The 22,263-nt window shown below is 39.7% G+C and overlaps 1 protein-coding gene across 1 annotated transcript in view; it reads right to left on the reverse strand.

Annotated features, from left to right (window-relative positions):
* Positions 1-508: 508 nt before the first annotated feature.
* MKX (mohawk homeobox) overlaps positions 509-22,263 on the reverse strand; it is a 48,634-nt gene continuing 26,879 nt past the window's right edge. The window contains exons 5-6 of the mRNA XM_041408578.1: positions 3,215-3,248; positions 509-3,102 (exon numbers count right to left, since the gene is read on the reverse strand). Coding sequence (XP_041264512.1) covers positions 2,916-3,102; positions 3,215-3,248 — 221 coding nt within the window. The 3' untranslated portion in view covers positions 509-2,915. The remainder of the gene's footprint in view (positions 3,103-3,214; positions 3,249-22,263) is intronic.

Consider the following 22,263-nt stretch of genomic DNA (forward strand, 5'->3'; position numbering starts at 1 on the left):
GCAACTTTGCCAAGCACAAAATAAGAGATCACTTGCACTGGGCTCTCTACTATGAGCACTGAGCTTCTGCATGGGCTGACTTCATCTTCTTCTCCACCAAGGTTCCCCAGCCAAATATCCACACAGGGCAATGTAGGCAAATGTAGCCTGTGCTCCCAAAAAAACCCAAATGACCAAAGTTTTTCCCAGCTGATGGACCTTCTCCAGGGACTCAGGTCAGTGAGTAGCTATGGCTCTCCTCTGCACTCCTCCAGTGTGGAGGATTTATCAGCATCATGCCACGTTGTCATTAACCTTGCTGCAGCCATTTTCATTGGGTAGGAGCTAAACTACTTCACACAACTACGTAACACAAGGTGTATTGATCAGAATAACTTTTCTGTTTTGTCCTTGCCTATCACAGCTTTGTGTCCCACTACAGGGAAACCCTGACTACTACAGGAAACCAGAAATGCAAAGGCCTAAGGACAGATAAATGAATATTTAATTCAAACCAGCAAGATGTTGTTTGCAGTTATTTATTTTACTAAAATGGTTACATATGTTGAAACAAAGAAGAGCAATAGTAATAATGTTTGTTTTTCCAATATCATAAATAATTACTGAGTTTTCATTAGCTGTTGGCTCAGCACTGATCATGACTTTCATTATTTAAAAAAAGACACACACATAATTCATCAGAATTTGTGTTTTCAGAAAACTCTAAAGCAGCAGTAGAAAAAAAAATAAATTAAAGGAAACAGTAACAAGAAATTAGGCCAAGTATTCTTAAATTTAAAACCCACTTGATGTGTTTTACAGATTATTCTTGTGCTTTGATCATTGGAAAAGAGAACCATTAACAAGTTGTTTATACAATGGCTTGCCTTCTCCAGTTTTACTTCAGAGAAGTCCCCAAAAGTACCCTTTCTACATGACAAATTTTGTTGCTTATACAGACAAAAACACTGAATATTCCTAACAGAAGAGTTTGTCAAAACCATGAATTTATTGTCACAAAATATTTAATACCAGAATAACTTATAATAGTATGAACAAAAGTGAAGTATTAACTCTCTGCTATTAGTTATAAACTCACATTATTATGCCAAAATCCAGTAAAGTATTAAAAATTAATGTCATGGAATCTTAGACATATAATGATGCAAGTCAGTAAAACATACTTCAACTGTTCATACAGTCACAACATACATTTCTTGCTTGGCACTTTAAGTCAATGCAAATCAGCAATTTAGAAAACAAAGTAAAAATATATATGTACAAAATATTTTCATATCAAATAATTTTCATTGTACACTAAATAAAACCAACAACGTTATGTTACATCAAGAAGTTTCCTAAGAAGTCACACCAAGGCTGATATTTGCAATCTGTCTTGACTATTTTAGTGCAACTGAAACAGCCTCTATTTGCAAGTTAGTTACATCATTAACATAGTCCTGCTTCCATTGATGTGGGAGTTCTGCCATTAAACTCAGCAGGAGCAGAACAAAAGTCTTGTCTTGTTCATTGATGGCTCACCAGAAAGAGAAGCAAGGAAAAGGATAAGTAGGAAAAAACCTGACAGGATACCCACAGGAAAAAATCCAAATCCTAGCAACAATCAGCTCTTTTCCAGTTTTCTGTAACAGATTCTGTATAAATTTGTTTTGGCTTTGCCACTGTTTATTCAAGCACTGTAAACCTCATTAGACTATTGTTATATGACTTAAGAATAACTTGTACACCTCCAGATAAAATTTAAAAATAAACCTGGTTTTATGATAGTTATTACACTCAATAGCAGTCAATTTTAGAGACATGACATTTAATACATGGTTTAGTATCTTCTTAAAACCCTCCTGTCTTAAATGCTGAGATTTTTCAATGTTTTAGTTCCTTCTGTGATTCTTGCTTGGGCTTTGATCGTTTACATGATAGGCTTTTCTTACTGAAATGTGAAATGTCAATCAACTGTCCTCATTTATGCAGTACATACAAAATAAAAATGTTTAAACCACATTAAAGTAATAAGTTCCACCATGGAAACATTTCTGAATGGCACTATAGTTTTAGTTTTGTACAGGCAGAAACCAATTTTACTTCCATCAAAACTTCAGTAAGTCACTAGTAAAGCTTTAAAATTATAGAAATTCAACTTGAATTTACAACTAGTCTGACTAAAACCTTCTCAGCTAGAAATCTTTAATGAGCAACACAGCATATGTATAAGTTCAAAATAATCTGAACAATTAACTTATTTCCTAAATTTGTGTGTTCTAGAGTATTGCACTTTTCAAAGGAATGGTTTTGGTATTTTCATATACTGCATATACAGGTAAGAAACATGCATAACAACCTTATCGTCACTTTGACAAAACATACTGTACAGTTTTTATAACACTGTTGATTAAAAAAGAGTGAGAATGATGTAACAATTTCATTAAGACTCATCAATTTGTACAAGTCAAATAAGCACAAGTCTCCAGGGCCTTCAGCAGTAATGTGTTTAGCCCTCGGCTGCTTAAGCCCACTTGGAATAATAAACAAAGTTGAAGCATTATGGCATTGTCATTTTGAGGCATAACACTGTTGTACTATGCCCACGTTATAGCTTATTTTTTCAAAGCAAGGCACTTACTGTAATAGCAATGCAAACATCTTATACGCACTTCGATTAACATAAAATAAGTTAATGTTTTGATAAAAACAGGGTTTTTATAATTTACATGCCTTTTATAGAAGCAGTTGAACATTTCATTTGATACAATGAAAACATCTGAGTCAGAAGGGACCTTAATTTTTTTTAACTGACCATTCTGTAAAAGGGGACCTATTTTCCACATTTTCCTCCTGTCTGTGAATCGGATTTTGCTGAAAACAAATCCTGTGAGGAAAATGTCTGTTTGATGTGAAAAAGAAAGAGGACCCATCCCTTAAAACTGCTGAACTAATGGCACTTTAACAGTCTTTACTTCTGATATATGTGATGATTTCTGAATGATGCAGCTGGTAGTTCCCTGCAGTTTATCCTTCCCCTGGGCAAGGTTCGTTAGGGCCATAGCTGCGTTGATCTCCTTCCAGTACGTCTCATCTTTGCTGGGTCCCCTTCTGTTAGCTGCACTAGATTCAAGCAATAATAAATATTTACACACACATCTTACATAGCTACGTGGTATCAGGAAAACTGTAATAGCAACAATAGTTTTGGAGAACTGTGAAGTCCCTTACTCACCTTTCACACTTATTTGGTCCATTCTCCAGATTTTCTGAAAACAGGAAAAGAAAAGTCTATTTTATTTTAATAATTTTAAAAACAAGCATGTTCAGGGAATAGGCATATTGAAAAATCACTATTCCAAATTTGCTACCAGCTCTAAAATAAAATCTTTGCTTTGACACGCATAAAGGACCAGCTTCATGCAGGCATCTTCCTGGAGAAAGCTACACTGAAGGTGTAGCTGTTCCTGAAGGCTCACCTACATTTTTCAGGGTAATAGAGGAGTTCTTCAAAACATATTTACGTTTTGAATACCAAGGACATAAGGAATTGCAAAACCTAAAAATAAAATTGCCTTTCAGTGAATGCCTTCTAGTATGCACTAAAAATAGGACTCCCACCCACGCACACATGATGTGTGTGGGTTTCAGCGTGCCCCTTGCCCAGGCAGTGCCTCAGTCACAGAGGCAGCTGAGAGGGACACAAGTAACAAGCACACCTGGTTAACAGCCCTCAGAGATGAAATTGCATCACAGGCATAAGCTACACTTCCTCATCAAGAGTCATATTTGTTCATTCACTAAGTCCTCACATCCCAGAGAAGCCAGAAATATTTGCCAGGCAGAAATGTATAAGCTTTATTCAGTGGGTTTGCAATCCTGACACAGAAATACATTATAGAGGAGCAAGAAGCCAATGCCCAACTGCAATTCCTATGGAAAACAGGTCAAACCAAAGAAACAGCAATGGCATGAGCACTAATGGTTACAAGACCCAAAAAGCCTCTTAACACAACATAAATCTCAAAAAGTAATGTAGATTTTTGCGAGGCCAGGTTCCCAAATAAAATCAGCCTTGCTGCTAGATTTCCATCAGCTTATTAATTAAAAATTGATCTTGTCTTTAAACAGAGCTTCCAGTGGAATAACCCTTGGTAGCCCTTCCCTGAGGAGCAACCTTGCCCACCACGGCCAGCAGCCCATTGTCTCCCACAGCCAATAATTCAGCTCAGCTGCACTGCTCAGTACTCGGAGGTGACTGCTGGACACCACAGCCCCACTAAAGAACTACAGGGAGACCAGCTGCAATTTCAGAGATCAGCTGTTTGCCAAACTGATCTAGCAGCCCTCCATCCTTTTGAAAAACAGCTTTATAAATAAATGTTCCCAGGTGACCAAGATTTAAGTGTTGTTCAAAAAGTACATGGCTTAAATCAGTATCTGTTAAGATTTACTAGAACAACGCTTGAATGGGATTCAAGAAGGGGAAGGCCAGCCTATGCAGAGGACAAGTAACCAAGGAAAAAAGAAACATTTGGTCCAGAAAGAGGTACTGGATGACACAAAATGTCTCATTCTTCACACTGTCCTTGGTTATGAAGAATTCTTCAGCCCTGCTTCATTGTTTTTTCTACTTAGAGACAATTTTCAAGATGATGTTGAGGACTGAATAGATCAGTAGGTATAGAAATGGAAATGGCAAGTAACAGAGAAGATCATTGCCACAGCAAGCCTGGATATAAATACACCTCTCTCAAGCATCTGTCAGTTTCTTTTGCTGTTGGAAAATATTTCCTATGAACAAAAAAATTGCTTGTACAAACTTCTGAGGGAAGTAGGTGTGAATGGTGACACACATTCCAATTCCAGCATTTATTTGAAGGAGTATTTGCAAATATTTTTTACTGGTGTTTAGCCAGCTCTCAAAGAAAGCATCTTGCCCATGGTATATAAAAGTAATAGCAAAACTAAAAAATAAAATCCAGGTGGAAAGAGCTGCCCATTCTTTAACTTTGCTGAAGATTTTTCCTGAATCACACATATTTTCTTATTCTGTTAATATTTTATGGTTTTTTCAGACAAATAATTTATGTCAAAGAAACTCAGAACTGGGTTAAAATAAAACCATCACTGATAATTTGCAAAGCTCTGGCTAATAACAGCTCTCAAAGCATGTTAGTACAATGAAGTCTGAAAATCTATAATTTCAAAGAACAGGCCCTCTTTTCCTTGCCAAAAATCCTTTTCTGCTATACCAAACCTCTGACAGCATATGCCAGTTTGCACTACCACAGCATCCAAGCAGCTCCCTTGTGTCTGAACAGTCTTTAGCAAAAGAAATAAGTATTAACTTTTTTTTTTTTTTTTTTTTTTTTTTGGTTGGGGATAACCTCAGTGAGAGAGACAAAGACCTTTCCTTATGCTCTCCTTGACATCTTGCCAGTCAAACCAACTTGATGTGACTCAAAGCAAAAGTGGGGTTCACTTCACATGCCATGAAACTGCCATCTAAGTCACATAAATTTGTATCTTTATTTGTCTGGACTCCATTAATAAAGAACAGAGATGTCCTCCAGCAAGTGGATTCAGCCATTCTGTTCAACACTGCAGCCCAATGTCTGTGAGTGCTGCTGCAGAGCCAAATCCCTGAGTCCTGTTCTGTGGCCCCTTCCTCACACTTTGTCCTTTGGACAGCATTATCATCCATGTGGATGTGCTGAGAGCTGGATAGGGGGAGGACCATATCTCTCCTTTGGCCATTCAGTATATCAATGATTCATATCTATTTTTATAGAGAGACATTAGACACTGCTAGGATAACTGCAGCCTTAATGGCTTAGCTCAGCCTGGAAGAAATGCAGGCTGGTCATGTCTGGCTCTTTACTCCCCAGAGAAAGAACATAGATGACAAAATGTTATCAAGCGTATTAAAAAACTGCAAAATAGTGAGTCTTATTCAATATTTTGCTTTTTCTTCATCTTTTGTAACCTACCTGCTCTGCCTCCAACTACTAATTAAAGATTTTGATAATTGAAACTTTTAATATTTGAGGTACCTGCACAAGAATTGCAAAGTATATTTCAACTTTAAAAGCAACATTTTGGTGAGATTGCTCCATGAAAATAATCAAAGAACTGAATTCTCAAAATGGAAAGTTTTCATTTGCTTGACCATCACACAACACATCCCTAGATTTCATCACTGAAGAAATAAGGAAACGGCACTGGGGCTGGGTAATCTCTCTGGAAATGGTGATGACAGGAATGAAAAAACGATGGAGCATCCTGAATCTCACCAAGTAGCCTCAGCTACTTACTTACTCACCCCAGAGCAAGTGCTGATGGGCACTTCGCTCATGACCCTCTCTCTATACTTGAGAAGCAGCACTTTACAACCTTGAGGTGCCAAAGTTGCACCAGAGGTGTTCTCTCCAAGCACTGTAGTTACCTTTAACCTCATACACCTTCAGTGGCAGAACCTCTGGTCTCTTCCTAAAGAGTGTGGCTCTCTCAAAAGTCAGATCAAGGCAAGCTGTCACATCAATTTAAACCCCTACAGACTGCTCAATATTAGATCAGTGTGAAAAATGACTCCTGGGAAAGCCAGCACTGATGAATTATTGTATTCCACACCATTCCCAAACCTCACTTTGATAGGTTAAAAAAATATATTTATCTTACTATACACGGACATAAATACATTTTAACAGCATACAACTGGCCAGCACAAATAATTTTTCTAAACAAACAACAGTAGTGCTCAATAGCATATTCAGTAATTGAAACCAGAAGAAACTGCTGCTGAACATGTTTTGTAGTGTCTCAGAAAGGATTATGCTTCTTGTCAAAGGATGGTGGTAGGCTTTCAACATATATTGAGATCCTATAATAAATCTATTTAATATTAAACATCAGAAATGCCTTTTTGCTACAGGTTTGGAAATCACTTAAAACAGTGGTCATTTTCTCTGTAGCCGGAAAGTTTTAAACACTGTGAAAATAGAAACTTAACCATTTAAAATTAGGTGTTGTTATTTATACCTCACTTTCTGGTGCTTCATTCTGTAAGCACCCAGAGAATCACTTTTGCCTGGCCAAGAATGTATCATTTTGCTCTCAACATCCACCCTAAGAAACCAGCAAGGCAGGATATTTGTTCCCTCTTGTTTATAATAGGAAGTCACTATAAATCACCTACCAATGGAATTCTGTATACCTTTCCATTAGTATGAGTTTTCAGTATACAGTTTACTGTAGGGCACAGTGCCAAGAGTGTAGACACCAGACAATACAAGCTTTGTGATACAGCATGGTATTTTTCACGACTCACATAATTATTAATAATATACATGGCATCTTTTTTTTCCACCATGAAATTTCTTCACGAATATTAACTCGCTGATCCTGACAACTCTTGCAAGGTACCCTGCTGTCCCATTTTTGCAGAGATGTAGATGACACTCAGAAGTCCAAAGTCAAAATACTGCCTAGGCAATATTGGGCCTATTTCAAAAGCATTTAAGAACAGAATTTTCCAGGATTTCTCTTATATTTAAAAAGTTTTCCTTTGTCCTTCTGCTATCGGAAAGGACTAGCCAAAGAAAATGAAGCCCAGTGTTCTTGCAGGCAAACCAACCTTAAACTGCACAACAGCACCACATACCTCCAATTTACTATGCACAAAGGCTCTCTGGTGACACGGAGCTTGCAGCACATTCAAATATTTAAGAGCAACTCAGACCCTTACTGTTCGCTGCATCCAGACTAATAATTTTTTAATATATTTGGACGACTTCGGGGGTGTGCTAAATAATGTTAATTACAGTTACATTTTATCATTTGGATCTGAGAATTCTAAACGAAGCACTGCATGTGTGCAGTGATGAGCTACACCCCAAGGCCCTGCTGGGAGCAGCGAGGGCAAGGCTGAGCCCTCACGTAGCACCAAGCAGCCTCACGCTGCTCCCCACTCCCTGTGGTATCCAGCTCCAGCTGAGCCACAACAACTGGCTTAAACCCTGCTTTGTGTTATCAGGTAACACTGACACAGCAAAGATGGCTGGAGACCAACAGGGGAAAGAATGTGTGAATGAGGGAATGAGACAGAGATGGAAGGGTACAGAACATTATGTAGTGGGGAAAAAATGGACATAGAAGTCAAGGCACAGTAGGTCAGTCTCACATGACCGTCGTATTTTTTGAAGCTACTTAAACATGTACAGATTCCTGATGAATTACACATCTTCTATTCTAGCTTAAAATAGAAGGGCGAAAAAAACCCTGCTGGCCTCAAATGGTGAACACTATAAAACATTTGTTGGTTCAATAAAAGGTCCTGTATAACTTATCTTCATTTTAAAATTGGCAACATTATTCAGTTGTTTCTCTCACTGCCTCTCCTGAACTTTCTTTTGTTGGTTTTGGAGACTCTGGTTTAACATGTGTTGACCAGCATTTTCAAAACAAGCAAGAAGAGGAAAAAAAAGGGGAAACAGGAAATAAACTGGGGCAGCTGAAAGAAAAATGAATATTATATGTGTAAGTAAATTAGTGGGGAGATGAAGTATTTCTATAGGTCACATACTCACACACACCTTGACTCCAGTATTTTCCAAACCACAATTTCAGGGCACATGTTTCCCCAAGAACAAAGTTAGGTTAATTTGAGTTAATACTCCTGTGCTCTTCTGCATTGACACAGCTCCTTTACCCCTGAAGGATCCCAAAGTAAACTGTGAACCACACAACACCACTAATGTTCACCCACATCTGGGGAGGGAACGTGGCTTAGCCCAGGCTGCTCAGCAATGCAAGGGAGGGAAAACTGTAGCCCAAAGCAGCAGGCCAGGGCTCTTATAAAAAATGTCATTTAATCTTGGTGCAAGAACTACAGCATGTTTTGAAAAACAAGAAAACCTCAGCTTCTCTAGCTAGAATTGGAAGAAGGAACTGGCCATCCCATATTTACACTTGCAGCCTCCCATTTTGAGCCTAATGTAAACAGACAAATGAGCCTGTAAACACGGATAACTGCTCAGCCAGCGATCCACGCTGCCACAGGCTTTCCACTCACAGACAGGACTCATCCCACCCAGCACTGAAACTCCTAAAACCCTCTTCCTTTTGCACCATCCTCCCAGTTTCCTCAGGGACAGTAGACCTATTAAGGATAAATTACGAAGAAGTGCAGACAGGAAAGCTCAAGCTTGAAGAGACTCCAAACCGCAGAGTCTCGGACAGAAATATTCCCCAAACACGCCCCGGTGGCTGATCTCCTGCAGACCCCAGGCCACCTCCACATGGGATCCCTTCAGTGCTGTCTTTTGTGAGTCCTCTCCTGCCCCAAAGCAGGTCCTGGGCTGGGAAGGTCTGTGTGCAACTGTGGTTGGGGCTGGCAGCGCTCACACAGCAAAACCTTTTGGTGGAGGAATGAAAGTCCCTGTTGAAGTTTCAGGTGACCTGTGGCTGCAGACACAGCACGGCAGCGCGACCTGGGAGAGTGCAGGATACCAATCACAGCTGCTCCGATCTCAGGGGTGTACTGGATTTCTACTGACAAAGATTTATTGCCGTGTCCTTTAGTTGGTTGGGAGGAGGAAAGCTGTCAGAAACCTGCAGGAATGAGCTCTGGGCCCAGGCTCTAGAGAAAGCTCCTTTTCAGCAAAGCATTATTTTACCAATGCTCTCTTTCTTCCAGGAGGAGGTTACAGAGCAGCTTGTAGTGAAGTCACCCCCACAACCCTGTTACCTCACTCCTTTGGCTTCACAGGGACACCAAGTACAACAACTGACCTGTCATCAGCTGTTATGTCCTTTCAGATGAACAAACTGCATAATGACAATTTATGTTCAGTGACCACTAGAGTGAATATTTTTCCCTGCTCAGCCAGTGGGTTTTTTCCCAGGAACAGCCATAGCCCTGGTCTGACATCTTCTATTAAGATCCATATGGTGGGTCTTGCCAATGTTAGAAACATCCCTTTTCCATCATGCCCTAGACCAAACCTTTTCTGTGAAAATACTTCCTTGCAATTTGTTTCTTGCATCAAACTTCACATGTAAGCTTGAACTGTGAAGGACTGATAACACTCAAGTTTTTTGCTGAATATCTGAGCATCCAATGACTTTTTTACGCTGTGCAGCCTGGAGCCTGCAGTGGGAGTAAGCATCTAATTACATTTTAATACATGTGATTTTTATAAAATGAGTGTACATGCCCACAGAGACTGTGATAGGTGTATTTTATAAATCATAAAAGAGAACTGAGTTTGCAAGTCTATATTAATATTTGCATTAATAAGTGCATGAAAGCCCCACATAATAGTAGGCTTGGTGCAAATGGTCTTAGAGTCTTGAATTATGCACATGAATGTAAGAATTTATGAGTTAGCAAAATAGATAAAAAAACTGGTGTCAACCACTTCACTGTTTGGGCTGTCACAGCTGACTCTAGATTTCCACTGACCAGTGACAACGTGCTCTCCTTGGTGAGATGCAGGGCACTGTGGGAGTCTTGTTTTCTTAGCCAGGCCTATAATGGGAGCTGGGGCTGTGAGTGTTGAGGTGAGCTGTTAACAAACTGATGGTTATACAGTTTTATTTTCTTTATAAGTTTGCTTCTAAGCTGACTGAAATAAATTTTTTTCTCATCGAGTTGGCATGTTCCTCATTGAGTCGTGCAGCGTTGTCAGATTCCTTGGTGATTGTCTCCCACATGAATTTCACAATGCATAAAGGAACATCTGACCTAGGCTTTTTTTTTTTTTTTTTTTTTTTTTTTTTTTTTGGGGGGTGTGTGTGTGTGATATTTGGGAAGGGACTTACAACATGTGCTGTGCTGACTCATCAGATGAAGTGGTTTGCCTTTCTGTTGCAAACCATTAGGGGTTAATATTGAAAACCACATTAGGCAGCAGGTAAGGGGGAGGGTGAAATAAAGGAAAGAGAAAAAAGAAGAAGAGAAAGAGAAAAAATAAATAAAGACTATGGGAGATATTGCAAAAAAAGAAAATGACAAAATGGCAAATGAAGACTCACCAGGAAAAACAGAAGTAAGGAATATAAAGGGAAAAAACATACCACTATGTCAACTTTCCTTATTTCTAATACAAAAATATCCTTCTCCCACCCAGGAAAGTTGCTGTTGTGCAGGCAGGCACGTTCAGTCTTTCATTCTGGATCTAAAGATTTTAATTGGGAGCTCTTAAAGACTAAAATAAGACTTTAAAAATAAAAAGCTAAAGTCAAATGCAGCCAGGGTAAGCACTATTACACTCCAGCACGATTGTTTTTCATTAAAAAAGCAGGGTGAAAGGGAGGGTTTCAAAGCCATATTTCAACCCTAGGCTGACACGACAGCAGTAAAATCTGATTTTGTTATGCTAGTTGGCTGTGGGTTTGGGAGCAGACCCTATATATGCGGTGTAATGTTATGATATGAATGCATGCACACAGGATATTTTCAGAAGCTTCTTGCAGAATTTAGAGAAACGTGCCACCCATTCCTGCAGGCCTGCTTGCAGGAGCCAGCTCCTTTCCTGCTCCTGAGAGTCAAGCATATGCTGTACAAAGACAATTTAAATTACAAGGTGCTGTATTTTCAGGCAAGTGGAGGAACTTCTCAGTGAAGGTCAGAACTGATTTCCATGGTGTGTTTAGCCAGAAGCATGGAGTAAAGAATGGGTGAGTACCTGAGAGACAAAATTCAGTTTCTTTCACTCGCCTATAAGATAAAGAACTGAAAAATATGGTCTCTTTAAACACAGCTTCTTCCACCCACTGCAGGGGGTACTGAAATGTGCACAATACTTACCACGGAATCACAGAATATATCCTGAGCTGGACCCACAAGGATCGTTGAAGCCCAGCTCCTGGCCCTGCACAGGATAGCTCCAAGATTACACCATGAGCCTGAGAGCATTGTCCAAATGCTTCTGGAACTTCAGCAGGCTTGGTGCTGTGACTGCTTCCCTGGAGAGCCTGTTCCAGCGCCCAGCCACCATCTGGGTGAAGAACCTTTTCCTAATATCTACATAAACTACTGATGACACGTGTGCAAATATTAAACCCAGACACCTAAGTAGTGTCCCAAACCTACTGTGCTGTGAGATCATAAGCATACAAATTCAAGGAGCTTGTAAGAAAAGTGCATCAGCAGGGCTCCAGCAATCAAACAGCTATAAAAATGACTGTAAGCCACAAAAGAGCCTCACGGTAACCCAGACAACTGTTGCACAACAGATCCTGCAAATCCAGGCATTATATGTGAAATTTAAGATTGTTTATATCTCCAAGGAGATGCAGATATTTTCAAATATATACCTACCTGTATCTGCTTCTACATTATGTTTGTGTAAAAATGGGAACGGCTAAGCATTCTGCCTTCACACTATGAGATACAGCAGTACAATTGGTGGTGGTATTTTCTGAGGTCACCGCTTCCTGAAGGCACATGCTGGAGCTGTGCCAGGGCTGAACCTGTGACACCTTTCCCTGCACACCCTTGGTGCCACGACACAGCAGCTCCAAAGCTGTTGCAGGAAGAGGACACAAGAAGAGAGAAGACAGTCAGGTGGACTTAGCACATTAAATACTTCATGTTAGTGACTGACAGTCTCTCTGCTTGTGCTACAGGTTTGTGTGAGGCTCAATAAGTCATTCTAAATAATATTTTCACAGGTGCTACAGTGCATTCCCTGGTCTCTAGAGTCTGACTTGAGAGCCTGGGCTTCCAGCTTAGCATGTCTGAGCACTCAGAGGTGCAAATGAGGATAACTAAAGTGTTGCTCTGCATGCATAAAAAGCCATGAAACCATGAGCATCCTCAAGGTCTTACGCAGCTAAAATTATTTTAAATTGTAATAATTTGGTGCCTTACGTATCCATTTCTGAAATCCAACAGATGTTTTGTGAAAACACCTTTATTAAACTTTGAAAAGAGCCAGATAGAATGTATCAAGTGGCACTGAACAGCACATCATTAAGTCATCCTGTCCTCAGAGGGACTCAGCTGCATTCATGCTGAAGCTTTGGTGGTACAGAACCAGCAGTGAGCAGCCAGTGAGGATATAAGATAGGTTTTGAGGCATCTTCAAACTAGGCCAGGTCATATATGTCAGAAAAATATCTCTTCCCTCATCTAGCTTGAAATGTGATAGGAAGCTCTTTATTCAGCATCCCAAGGAATAACAGCAACATAAATGGAAAGCTGAAGTCACACACCTCCCTGACCATATGCAGAATAATCAGCAGAAAGAAAGTGCAGAGTGAGCTGCAGGGGAAGGGGCTGCCTGTGGATTATTCTCATCTCCAGGTGCACAAAAGTGATTGTAGTGTTTGACAGCATTATTTTTGAATCAGCTCTTCAGTTCTGTTTCCTCTTCTTTCCCTTGTGAAGCTATTGCAGTCTTTATGCTCCTGCTCACCACAACTTGCACTGTTATTATTTCCATTACAGGATTTCTTCCCAAACCTAAATATTCCCAGGCACCTTTTAAACACGCCCTCAGAGATTCTAATAAATTGGGAGGCCTATCAAGAAGGGCTGTGTTTTCAGTTTTCATGTTCACTGAATGAGTGAGGTGCAGTGCATTAAAAGGCAAAAGGCTCTTGGAGCAGGACATCATGCCCAGAGTTATTGAGGAAGATATGCCTATTTGCCAAGAGCTTTTAAAGAAGCAGAAACACCTCCTTCTATACTCTAAACATCATCTTGTGTTTAAAATTGTTTGAGTCCTAATGCAGCACAATTCCAGTAACCCTGCAGAAGAACCATACTAAGAAGAGCTCAAAGCCTCTCTGGGCTATCATGGAGATTGGTGCAGTGGAATAAACCAGCCACACCGGGCTTGAATTCTCAAGGAGCAGCCAAACTTTAACACTGCAGATGCTCGCTAATTGAAAGTTGTAAGCGCCCTTCACGGCGGAGCCTTTGCCTAAGACAGATGAGGTTCCTGACTCTGAAGGAGCACGTGCGGGAGGTCCTGAAACAGTAGTAGGCCGGTACTTAACATTGCAGAGGCCTTGGATGTGAACAGCTTTGTGGAAGAAGATGAAATTGCTTCTCTGGCAAAAGGTATGAAACCGTCTGTGATAACAGGAATGAGAGTGAGGATGACTGAACAAATATTTGCACTGAATGCCTTGTCAGGACAGGGGAATTGCTACTGATATGATCTTTACTTTGTGTTACTGCTTCTGACAGTCTTACAGACCTTGCAGATGTTTATTGGCCACTAAATCATTCTTCAAGAATGTTGGCTCTGTTCCCAAACCTGAAGAGCCTGAATGTGAAGGGGTTTGTTATTCAACACACACTGCTGCTTTTGGAGACAGTGATTTTCAAGAAACCAGCGGGGAAGCATCGTCAGCTGATAACAAGACAGGGACTGGGTTCAGATTTCCCTGCACACTCTGGGCCTCGGGTTGAGTAAATGAGCAGCACGTAGCAGGGCACTGAGCATCCATCCACGTGGCAGAGACACCGCCCGAGCCATGACAGCAACGCTGCACCTCGATAATGGACCTGCATGGCAGCAAAGACTGCTGAGAGACAGGGCAAAGACTGCTGAGAGACAGGGCTTACAGCTCCTGCCGACCGGAGACACTGCCTGCTCCTCCTGCTATGGCACAACTGCAGGGCTTCCAGAGCCTCTGGAAAGCTCGCTCCGTGGGGCCGCAGAGAGCAGCTCTGTTCTGTTCTCCAAGGGCAGACACGCTGCCTAACAACGAGGCTCATTCAAAGCCTTTGCCATTCATCTCAGGAAGAGCAGCTCGCAAAGACGCAATTGCTGAGCTGTGGAGGACCCCGAGCCGCAGCATTTCACGGCAAACAGATTTGCTTTCAAATGAGTTTTTGAACTACAGACAATATGCTCAGGCTGCTCTGAGTGAAGAAGACGATTTTCTGAGATCATTGCAAACAGTTCTCACCTGAAAAAGCTACACGAACCACTGGAAGCTGTGCCTAAATAGACACTGGACTAAATTAGTATTAATAATATTTGTGACAGTAACGATACATATCTTTTAAATAATGAGTTATTAAAAGTAATCCATTGCCTTCATACAAAAAATATTTTATAATAAATTTATTAATAAAATTTCATAATATGATTATGAGTTATTGATGCACAGTGTACCGTTACCATAGGAAAAATATACTATCCATAGGTATTAAATATATTTCTCCCATAAGGTACCAACACATTGACCAGTGAGTGTGATCTAAAAGGAGTTAAAGCCAATAGCCTCCTCTAAAACCTAACTGAATTGCTGGCTATCAGCTCCCAAGATAAAAGACAATTTTATCTAAAGTAGCCCTTGTAACATTTTCCCTCAAAATAGGGTGAATACTGTTTAAAAATATCAGGTTGACGCAGACATAAGGTGCTTCAAAAATATGTAAGACAGTTGCAGAAGGTGATAATGTCATATTTACTACGTATTTGTTTTACATTAGCTCATACATGTTTTCCTGGAAGCCAGGAGACTTCTGCCAGGAAATTCTCTCCTGCAATAGTTTGCCATATCAGATGTAAAACACACATATATATTTATGGTAAAACCATATCGTATTTATGGTTAAATCAACCGACATACTTCAAAAAATATAAATTTTGGTTAATTTGGAAACTCTATAAATCAAAACCAGCTCAGAAGCATTATTAGCATTATAAATAATTGGTCTTTCTTCATGTTACAATAAATAAAAACAAAAAACCAAAAAAACCCAAAAACTCTTCACCCAGCAAGGTTTGCAATGGGAAACTGAGCTATAGATATGTGAATAAAAATTTAGAAAATACCAGCATTCATAGAACACAATTCATTACACAGATGCAGTTGGAAATCACTGTGAACTTTTTGTTCAATGAGCAATTGAATTAATTTTATCTCAGAGTAATTCACACTTATGGAATTTTTTAATGTGTCTTCCCTGATCTACTTAGACATTTTCCTAAGGGTAAGCAGCATCTGCAACAATCATATATTTGTACAGATAGCCTTGCATTCTCACCTGCTTTTTAAGAATTAAGATACTGAATTTCTACTTCTATAAAGAAAATCAATGAGACACAAAGCCATGGCTCCAGACATAAAGAACATTTATATTTTTTAGGAAATAACAGTGGTGAAAGAAAATGAGCTCCTTTGATCCCTCCAACACAGTTCAACTCTAGGCTTTGTGTTTTTGACCAGAGGATAAGAGGGAGACTCTCAGCAGCCATGCAAGCCAGGCAGCTACAAACACAAACTCTTTAAGCTCTGTGAACTGTTTCATGTTTTTTAATTAACTTGCTGCTATTATTAGTAGTACTTCTGTTTCCACTTTTATAACAAGAAAGGCTTTTTCTTTAATTTTGCAAGAACTTTTTATTTTTGCCCGTGAGCCAAAGCTTTCCCATAGAACAATTGCCTATATATCACAGTCTGTGAAGTTTATGGGGCTCTGCAAAGGGCCTGCAAAGCAGACACAGCAAATCCCTTTGTGGACAGTGCCTGAAATCCTGCCCCCCATCCTTCTCCAACAAAGGGCAAACAGACCTTGCACCACCAGCAAATGCTGCATTTGATAGTGAGGATTCATCAGGATGCACACAATCCAGCCTAGCTGGGTGGCACCAAAAATCCAGCCTAGACAGACAAACCAGTGAGGTGTTGGCAAAACCAGCCCCCCCCAGCAGCCCTGGGAGTGGCTCACCCAGCTCGTAGGCAGCTCTTGGCTAGCGCTGGCAGACACCCATCCCCAGCTGTGACTCCGGTCCAGCAAATCTTCTAAAAAGTTCTCTCTGGATAGCACATCCTCGGCAACTACTGTCTCAGGCAGGAGCATCCTGAGAGCTGCTGAATGGTCCTAAGCTTTGCAATTAGTACTTGCCTTGCACCCTTCAAACACCCAGAGGCCCAGACTTTGGGGGCTTAGATGATACCAATTCCCTCTTTTTTTTTTATTTTTTTTTTTTTTTTAATAAAACTCATTAGCCTTTGTGGTGAAGCAGAGATTCCAGAATACAAACCAGGACACTGACACTGTGAGCATCTGTGCCGTTAGACCCCAAGGAGGAGCTGCCCAGAAGAAACAACAAAGTGTCTAAAAACCTGGCATCAAGGACTTTTCCATATTATTTTGGTTAACATTAAAATGCCACATTGCTCAGATAGACCTGGGAGGGGAGCAACACCCTCTGCTTTATTTCTGAAATCTGCATTTCAGTAGAGAGAACAAAACATAGGAATGTTCAGCCATATCCAGTGATTGCAATTCTCAATCAAAATTGCTTCTCAATTGTGTTGTCTTCTTTTCTATCACATCTGTCTTTTTCCACTTCCTCCAGTTTCCAACTGGATCCTCATTTTTCTTTCTCTGCTATGATAGGGGAAGAGAAAACTGAAGCAAGAAGAGTTCTTTCAAGAAACATCCAAGGCTACCTGTTGGGATGGCACTTGGCTTGCAAAGCCAAAGTCACACTGTAGCAACCCATCAAATATGAGGAGCAGTGCATGTTCGGCTGCTGGCACTAAACACTTGTTCTGTAAGAATTGGGCAGAAATTGGTAATTGCTGCCTGCCAAAGAGGCAGATTGGGAAGAATGACTTGTGAATATGAAGCACAAAGACATTGTGAAAGTTTTCCCTGGCCACAACTCTGTGCACATGTCCTACTCCTGAGTTTGGTATGTAAGCTGGTTTCTATATAGCACTTAAAATGGAAAAAAAAAATCCCTTTGAAAGAAGCGCCTTGAAACACAGATATTGGCAATGGATGACACTCACTTGCTGTAATTACTGAAAGACAAATTTTTGATCAGGACTTCTATTTGAATTCTCTCCAAAGCCTCTCTGAGCTCCAAATGCTGTGACCTTTAAAATCAAGAGAGCAAAATGTTCTCTGTTTTAATGACTGGTACTGTAAAAGCAGAAAATCCGTGTTAAAACAAAGATTTAAATTGTACTGTTTGGCATTAAAATCAGTCTTGTTTCTTTTTGGGTATCAGAGAAAAACAGGGTCTGTACAAAAAGTTTAGAAGGATACTAAGCTTTAGAAAAATGGGCAAAAGTTATAAATAGGAGTCCTATATTTTCAAGGATGATGAAAACAGTATCTAAATATGTAATGGCATAAAATCTACTGCCTGAACTCCACATTTACTTGTACAGAACATTAAAAAAAAAGCATTTATGTTTCAAGTAAACAATAGAAAATTTTCTCTGATTATATGATGAAGTTTCAGATGAGTTTACAGCTCTAACTGTTGTACTTGTTCTCATAGATACATGCAAGAAACACTTCTGTACAAAGCATCCCTACTTTCCAAGCAGCAGAAAGGATGCCCTCCTTTGGACAAATACACACTTTTCATTTATTTGGACAAAAATATTAAAATTAAACAGAAAAAATTTTCAGTCAACACTTGTTAATTCGAAACACTAAAAACTCTCTCATATTGAAAGCAGATTGCTCTGAAAAAACATTCATTTTCAAGGTCATAACAGTGCTGGCAGAATGCAAAAAATTGTAGTCCAACTTGCTTGTGTTCAGCTGTGTTTACTTAGTCTCAATTTGACAAAAGTCTGCCTCTGATTATACATAGCAGTCATCTGCCCACAGATAAATAGATATTACACAAATGCTTGGAGGGAATGACATTTGGCTACCATTATTTTTGGAATAATTTACCCTGCATCCTGAACTTAAAACACCAAAATGATTCATAATGGTTTCTGGACCCTAGTATTTCCATTTAATAAATAAATTTACCTCTATGACCTTTGTGGACTTTTATATTGTAAAAATATTGTATATTATCCACGTTGCTGGATAAGGAAAAGAAGAAGAAGAAGAAGAAGAAAAAGGCAATTTATTGTTAAATATTCTGTATTTTTGGGAAAGGTGGATTTACCCAGGATTCAGACCCTAGTCAGTGGCAAACCTGGTGTGCTCGCTGCCTCAGCTCAGAACAAAGGGCTCAGGGTGCTGCTGCAGAGGGGGCTCCAACTCAGCTCTACAGGACATCCCACCCCACCACCACCCGGCTCTGCTCTCTGCAGAACATGCACCTGCAGTGGAAGCCCACGCAGCAGAAACTGTAACAGCACTGCCTGAGACAGAAATGTGTTTTCTATTTCAAATGCTCCCACCTCAAATGTAAACTTAATAGTTCTCTGCCTATTATTTGTAGGAGGGAAAGTTAATACATGTCGGATGCCAAAGTGAAATTTTGTGTTATCTGAGGGAAATAGTTGTTTGGTGACATCTATGGAGTATCTTATATTTTAAAGGAGACCTGCAGTATTTCTCTGATGTGGATAGAAATTTTAGTTAAAGATAATACTCGATCTGGGGTATTTTGTGTTATAAATTATCCATGAATAAGGCAAAAATCTTATGAATAAATTATAGTCCCTACTCTCATTCCTTCCCTAATACCTCTTCCTAATTCTCTCCCCTTCAAGTAGTGCCCTGTCAGTTCCCCAGCCTCAACTACCCCAAACCATATTTCCACATCACACACTAGAAGTACTGAGGGCAATTCAAAGTCCATGAGGTATACTGTTACTGCTGCACATTTAAAGTGGAAAATGGTTCCAGAGTGTGGTGATAGATGGAAGAATAAAGCCCAGACCCAACAAAGTCAGATTAGTTTCTGTAAAGTTAGCATGATTTCAAAAATGTCTCTTCAATTAGAACACCAAAATTAAGAAAGCCCCTGATGCAATAGGAACCATATGTGTTTGATATACCCAGCTTCTCTAAAATAACATCTAAATACTCAGTTTAAAGAAAATTAAGAAACTTGTTTACAAAGAACTAGTTTATGTGTTTACAAAACTAAGCTGAATATTTTTAGATGGAACAATTACATACAAGTAATTTCCCCTCATTTTCCCTTGTTTCATGAAGGAATATTACTGTGAAGAAGGAATGTTTTTTCAGTGTGGACAGCTGGAGGTACAGAAAACAGATTTCTGTCACGTGGAACAAATGCAGCAAATTCCTTCTTTACAGGGTGTTTCCTTACAGAGATTAAGTATTAGTGTTCATTACACTATGATGCAAAGCCCCACTCATTCAGAAGTGTGCTAATGACTGTGACCCAAAGAAGAGTTAATTCAGATGGAATCCAGGAAAATGAGGCAACACACAAACCTCATCAGCAGTCCAATCACATGACAAAATGCGAGGCATCTCCAAAGCCACCGCCTGCCAAAAAAAGAAAGGCTGCTGCAAGAAAAATACTTTCACAGCTTGATATCTGGGTCTTGTGACTGCTATCCAAACAAGGAGTAAAAGTGGTACTATATAATGTGGCAGTGTAAACAGAACCACCCACTCACCATCACCAATCACGTTTTTAATTCAGATACATTCTGTTTCTTTAAAAAATGATGGGGGAAAAGGAAACAAAACCTTTTGTTGAACTTGAAAATTATATATGTAATTATCAGATCTGGCATGACACATTTTAGGTTCATATATACCATGAACTGTACAGGAATGCATGTTTTGACATACAGGATCAAACAGCCAGTCCATGCCAGGTGATGTCCTTTCTACTCCACTGACAGATGCTCGTCTCAGAGGAGCACAGAGATACTGCCCCCAGCCAACCATGCATTAGGTTAAGAAGATTTCTCTCTTTAACTTACAGATGATGACTTGAAAAAATTTCAAAGAGAATATCTGATTTGAAAAATTTACAGAAAGGAGCAGACCTAAAAGAAGTTAAAACTTTCAGGAACACTGGGCCAAGGAAGCCTCCACACTTGGCCAAATTGTCTGACAGTAGCCTGAAAACTACTTACAGTTTTCAAAACAGGTCTTGGTAGAATCCGCCAAAGTCTGGATTGGGTATGATTAAGCCAAAGTATGAGAAGTATTCTATATTTTTGTGTCCAGCTTAGTCAGGGATTGCAGATGCACCAAGAGACTGGGAAATTAATAACCACACACCTCACACAAACAGATGCCTCCATCACTACCACCACCGCCACCAACACTGGAATACTTCCCAGTCCCAGAATAAGCTGTGTTTTTGCCCTGAGTTATGGAGCAATAGTTTGGATTAATTTGCTTTGTATTCTAAGCAAGGTCATACCCTTTCCTGGAAGTGTATTTGCTCTTAGCTGTGTAACATGAAAAGAAATGCCAAGACACCACAACTGGACTCAAAGGTTCCTTCCAAGAAGAGTGGCAGTATCTTGAATGCTTATCTGCCCTCATTTCTCAAATATGTTGAAAAGGAAAATATCAAACTTCTAATTTTTTACTGTTAAAAATGCAGATATCTCCTACCCTTCTCCAATTTATTCTAGAACCCTTTCCTGTTACACTACAGATTCCTACCATTATTTCCATACCTGCTTCCTTAGTATTTTATCTTCTTTCCTTCATCCCTTTGATCCCTTTTATTTCCTTTTTCTTTTTGTTCTTATCCTTAATCTTGCATTCCCCTTTCAGCATCATCTCCCAGCACTATTTTCTCTTTACAATCTTCCAAAACTTTCTGTTCTTTATTTTCCCATCTGTATTTATTTCCTGGCTCTGAGTTTTGATTTTTCCCTTCATTCCCTTTCTTCTATCTTTTCCCTCCTAGAGCTAAAATGATACTCCAGCCGTGACCTACCTGAAAAGAAAGTTACATCTTTTAAGTCCATTGAAAATACTAAAGGGATGGAAAATATCTCAAAAAGAGCTAAACGACTATTCCAGTCACTGTCCTGGACAAACAAGTGTAACTCCCATCAACAGCTGGAGGAGTTCAGCACCTGAGTCAAGTTATTTCCCATTTGCCACCAGTGACTGTTTGGCGTGGGAGTCCTGCTATAGCAATCTGTCCTCACACTGGGGCACGGAGACACGGACAGAATTTCATGCAGTGGCTGCAGGGTGTTGGTGATGAGAAAAACAACTCTGATAATGTAAGTCCTTTCCTCACTCTTAACTGAGAACAGAACCTAACTGTACTGAAAACTTTGTTGAAACTTAAAAAGTAAGGAAGAGACCTGTATAAATATGGAGACAGCTATGCACCACTTCACCCAGGTATTTTGCTGGATCTCTAACAAAATGCCAAAACATCACAAGAAAAAAATCCTTGCATGGCATGCATTGTGTAATCAATATCACTAGTAATGAAAGTCTTGCTCTTGGCTTCAAATAAAGTGGTGTAACATCCTGTCAAAGGACAGAATTACCACACAAGCAATTAGATCAAAAGGATAAAAACACTAAGAAGCATTTGCTCCCTGAAATTCTTGAGATCTGCCCATCAAAGCAGTAAT

Source organism: Onychostruthus taczanowskii, unplaced genomic scaffold (assembly GCF_017590055.1).
Source record: "Onychostruthus taczanowskii isolate IOZ18803 unplaced genomic scaffold, ASM1759005v1 scaffold3, whole genome shotgun sequence".
Classification (NCBI taxonomy): Eukaryota; Metazoa; Chordata; class Aves; order Passeriformes; family Passeridae; genus Onychostruthus; species Onychostruthus taczanowskii.